Raw genomic sequence first — 4820 nt, 5'->3', positions numbered from 1 at the left:
GGAAGACAGACAGAAGGCCCGCCCGCGGCCCTCCGGCGCCACCACCGAGGCGCGCGAACCCGGAAGCGAGCTAGAGCGGCCGCACAGGGGACGCTGCGGCCGGGGCCATGTTGAGTGCGGGCGCCGTGCCCCCCTCGGGCACCCCTGCGGCTCCCCCGCGGCTCCCCGCAGCCTGCTGGGCTGTGAAGAGGCTCCTCTCTCAGCTCGCGAGCCGAGTGCGCCAGCTCGTCTTGCTGGTCACGTTCAGGCTTTCACCCCGCGTTGCCGTGGGATTTCCGCCCGAATCCAAAATGGCCTCGGTCGCTTCTCGCAAATAGCAAAGGGGCGGGGTCTGGCTATGGAGAGGGCGTTCCCGCCGGGGACGTCACGCACGCCGCAGCTCTGATTGGCTGAGCCGCGTGGCCCGAAGCCCTGCGTTGGGGCGGCTGCGGCCGGAGACGGGAAGTCCGAAGTTATTCGGCCGGGAGTCCAGGTGGCACCGCGGGACCTGTAATTCACATGGGTGGTTTCTACTTAATAAGCTGTTGGGAGAGTAAAGTGAATGCACGTAATGGTTTTAGAACCGCGTGACTCAACGTAAACACAGTCTGTTTTCCCTGTTGTCACCTGCGTGGTCGCGGTCATCATCCCTCCCCCTTGAGTTCACGGGGGACAGTGGACCCAAATAATTCGGTCATCTAAGTCCTTCAGGTTCGTTCTCGTCGGTAGCAGTAGCTGGAACTCGGAGGTGGATAAAGGAGCCCAGACCTCCTTCACCAGGTTACATGAAAGCGACGAGCGGGCCGAAGGTTGCCCCTTACTCAGAAATGGATCCAGTGCTCACAAGGAGGCGGACACCGACAGCGTCCAGTCTGGCCTGGTAGCTCCATGAACGCCGAGCTCTCTGGAGAGCCAGTGCTGTCCAGAAACACAAGTCGAGCCACGTGTAATTTAACACTTTCAAGTAGCCACGTTAAGAGGTAACAAGAAGGACGTCTATTTTTAAATACTCTGTTTCAACACAGTAGATTGAGATGGACATTTACACATTCACTCAATACAAAAATTATTAATGAGACATATTAATGAGACACTTTGCATTTTTGTTTTTTACAAGTTGGGCTGGCCACAGTTTCATGCCCAGTGGTCACACGTGGACAGGGACCGCCATGCTGGAGAGTGCAGTTCTAGGTCTGACCACCACCTTGCCCTGGAAAGTTGAGAAGCAGAGGTAACACTGCTGGAAGCAGGATTGTCATCATCGTCGTCGTCAGCATCACCAGCTGGTAACCAGAAATCTCCCAGACCAGTGACAGAGCCAGGACCACTAGGGACAAAGCCTCAGATGGCATCTCCAAAAGTGGAGGACTCCTTGAATGTTTAGAGCCTATTTAGGAGTAGAGGGCATTTTCTAAAATATTTTAGGCCAATCACCTCCCTTGAATTCGTTTTAGACCTCATTTCTAGTGTACACTGTGATTGTAAGCTGTTATTTTTTTAATTTTTTTTTTATCCTCACCCGAGGACATTTTTCCATTTTTTGTTTAGATAGAGCGGGAGGGAGAGAGAGGAGGAGAGAGAGAGAGAAACATCTACGTGAAAGGGACACATCGAGTGGCTGCCACCCGCACGACCAACCAGGGCCGGGGACAAACTGCAACCGAGGTACGTGCCCTTAGCGGGAACCTTACCCGGGTCTCTCTGGACCGCAGGCCGACGCTCCAACCGCTGAGCCAAACCGGCCAGGGCTGTAAGCTGTTATTTTTGCCAGTAACAACCCATATCTGACTCTGTGACGATTAGTAAGCCATCAGGTGTCATCAGAGATCAAGGTGGTTGAAGTATTTGTAGCACCATCTCTGGAACGGGGCCTTTCGGGGATGGTACTACCCCTGGAGAGTGCATCCCTGATGATTAGTGCTAGCTGCCTATAGGGCACACCTTGAACTGCTGACCCACACAGGACAGCACAGTATCTATGCTGAAGAATTTAAAGTCAGTCACAGACATGGTGACACCCATGTCATTGTAAGAAATACTGCCCTGTGTTGCAAACACTGTACAAATGTTCTAGAACTTGTCACCTAATGTTACGGACTGTGTTTATTCCACAGGTATTTAACACACACCCTTTCTGTGCCATGCGCTGCGCAGACCACTAAGAAAAGGAACAATCATTGCCGAAAAGTGGGCTGTTTGAGGGGCCCAAATAAAGCTTTTTTGTTTGTTTAAGGGGCTGTGATGTGCTAGGAATGTTATTTTAGTTTTTCAAAGTGCCCTGCCCCACTACGGACTTTTAAGTTTCACACTACAGTGTGCAAATCTTGATCTGAGTTAAGTGACTCCACACTCTCTGTTCACTGTGAAGGCTCACGGTGTGCCAGCTTCCGCTCCAGGGATGAGGCAGCAGCACGCAGAACCACCTCCCTGTTCTCAACAGACCTCACATCTTAGGGTGCAGGGGATAGAGAGAAAATAAGCACACAAGTGAACAAAGATAAGTTCAGGTAACGGTAAATTCTATGAAAAAAAATAAAACGAGGTAATATAATGAGTGGCTGACGGTTGAGTACTTACTGTACATTAGATACTTTATATGCTGTTCTTCTTAAATCACTTTGTAATAGTATGTGGGAAGTTAAGCTATAGAATGTTTGCTTTGTTTTTATATTAATGTCACTTATTATGTGTGTTTAATCTTTGTACATGTGACAGATAACAAGACAAGGTGCTTAGTATCGAGGTTATTGGGCTGGAAGCAGGCAGACAAATTATGTCACCGACCAAATGGATAAGCTGGGCAGATCAGAGCGTCTCTCTTGGACAGTTTTTTTCAATGGAAAGAATTTCTACTTCTAGGCCCTTTCCAGCTTTAATTGTCTATGGTTCAGAAAAAGAAACTAAGACAAATATGTATTTTCAGAAAGATCAATTAGCTTGTGTGTCCAAAGACACACATCACATTTCAGAGTCACATACTCCTTCAGGGCCGTATTCTTCCTTAGACACAGGAGGTAGTTTTAAAAATCTGTTGATTATATGAAAACTTTCTATGTGACTGGTTTCTCAAAAAGGTAGATGGACTGAGTTATTTCCGCCCTCTCCAGCTCTACTATTATATGCTTGAAACAGAAATCAGGCCAATAGACAGCGTCGTAGATCAGTGAGACCTAAAACCCAAGGACAGACGTGGTCTTTGTGCGTTCCCTTCGGAGCCTCACATAACTCCTCCCCCAGCAAGTGCTCCGGAAACATCCATCGACATAACTCCTCCCCCAGCAAGTGCTCCGGAAACATCCATCGACATAACTCCTCCCCCAGCAAGTGCTCTGGAAACATCTTAGATTATAGCCATTTTATTTGCTTTAAGTAGATTTTCAGCATTATAACATTGAGCTATTTTCAAAACTCATGATTAATTATAATGTCCCTCCATTTCCTGCTACGTAAATCTACCTTATAACAAGTGAACAAATGGGAAACAAGTACCTTAGTGAGCAAAATGCTGTTCCTTAGTTTTCCTCAATGAGACTCATAATTAGCGTTTTCATATCTTAGATTTCACAAACAATATAATTGGAAAATACTAGTCTAGTTTCATGCATGCTAACAGATGTCCCAGATTGTCTCTATTAAAGTCAGAAGGACATGAATCCATATGGCCGAAGAGACTATATTCATACATAACATAACGTATGACATATGTTCCATTGTTAGTTGAAAACTCCTACTCAGTAACATTGGGAAGCAACCTTTCAGGCACATGTCATGGAATAAAAAGGTGACGTCTTTTTATAAACTTTCTGGGTAGCACATATCAGATGAAATACTCAAGAGTTTACCAGGGGGCAAAAAGGGCAGGGAAAAATAAAATTCATATGCACCCTATATAAGCATGTAACGCCTAATGAAACACATTAAATAGAAACACATGACTTTCTCTGATTCACTTGTACTTTATGCTTCTTTTTAATAGAAATTAAATTAGTCAGTTAATACACATAATGTAGTGTTTGTTTTCCAGTCTTGTTGCTTTTCAGCATCTGCTTTTGAGGCTCATGGGAAATGTTATCCAGCGTCAAGATGTGGTTTGATGATGAACAATGTCAAGCATCCACTGTACTTAACATGGGATGGAAGGGGGAGAGTTAACCTGTAGCTAACAACATGACAAAATAAAAACAAGCACAGACCCGCAATAGTATCAACATGCATTATTAGCTCAAGATTCAAAGTCAACCCAACCCACACAGGTTTCTTCTACGCTAAGAGTACATATGGAGAAGGACGACTTCATCGGGATCCGTAGCCATAGTAGTAAGGTTCATCCGGGCGGAACCCGTACGCTGTGGCCGGGCGTCCAAGAATGCCAACCGACTGTCCAAAACCATCCATTCCGAGGCTAAAGAGAGAAGAAGAAATGTGGGTTATATTTTTCATCACACATCTGCAATGCAGGTCAAGTAAAGGGCCTGGAACTTGACACCTTCACGATTCTCTTCCTAGCAGTGGAAGTGATGTGGAAGGGATCGATGTGGACATCGTTGACCCTTTTCCAAAAAGTTCATATAGCCACGGCAATGTGCATTGTGAATAATCACTTCTAATACTGCGTGTTGACAGTGTTGGAACCACTGTCATCGGGGAACCAGCAGACAAGGAGGACAGATCAGGAAAGTTGTAGGGAGTGGTGGACGTGGAGAAGGGTGAGCTTTGCTGTTTCTAAAGAGATCACCTTCATGTGAAGACAGAGACTGGTCAACGGTTCGCACACGCAGTGTGATTGACAGTCAGTGTTCCCTCAGAGCCAAGCCACGCTAAGCATGTGAGGCGAGGAAGAA

The 4820-nt window shown here is 46.5% G+C and overlaps 1 protein-coding gene across 2 annotated transcripts in view; it reads right to left on the bottom strand.

Moving 5' to 3' along the window:
• Window positions 1-3335: 3335 nt before the first annotated feature.
• KIFAP3 (kinesin associated protein 3) overlaps window positions 3336-4820 on the bottom strand; it is a 108168-nt gene continuing 106683 nt past the window's right edge. The window contains exon 21 of one of the 2 annotated variants that reach the window (XM_036272709.1): window positions 3336-4381. Coding sequence is in view for 1 of the 2 variants with exons in the window: in XM_036272708.1 (XP_036128601.1) it covers window positions 4273-4381 (109 nt within the window). In the remaining variant the exon portion in view is untranslated. The remainder of the gene's footprint in view (window positions 4382-4820) is intronic. The other variant, XM_036272708.1, reaches the window with a different exon arrangement.

The sequence above is a fragment of the Molossus molossus genome, unplaced genomic scaffold (genome assembly GCF_014108415.1).
Source record: "Molossus molossus isolate mMolMol1 unplaced genomic scaffold, mMolMol1.p scaffold_m16_p_20, whole genome shotgun sequence".
Lineage (NCBI taxonomy): Eukaryota > Metazoa > Chordata > Mammalia > Chiroptera > Molossidae > Molossus > Molossus molossus.
The sequence above is the reverse complement of the archived record's forward strand: the minus strand, read 5'-3'. Positions and strand labels throughout refer to the sequence as shown.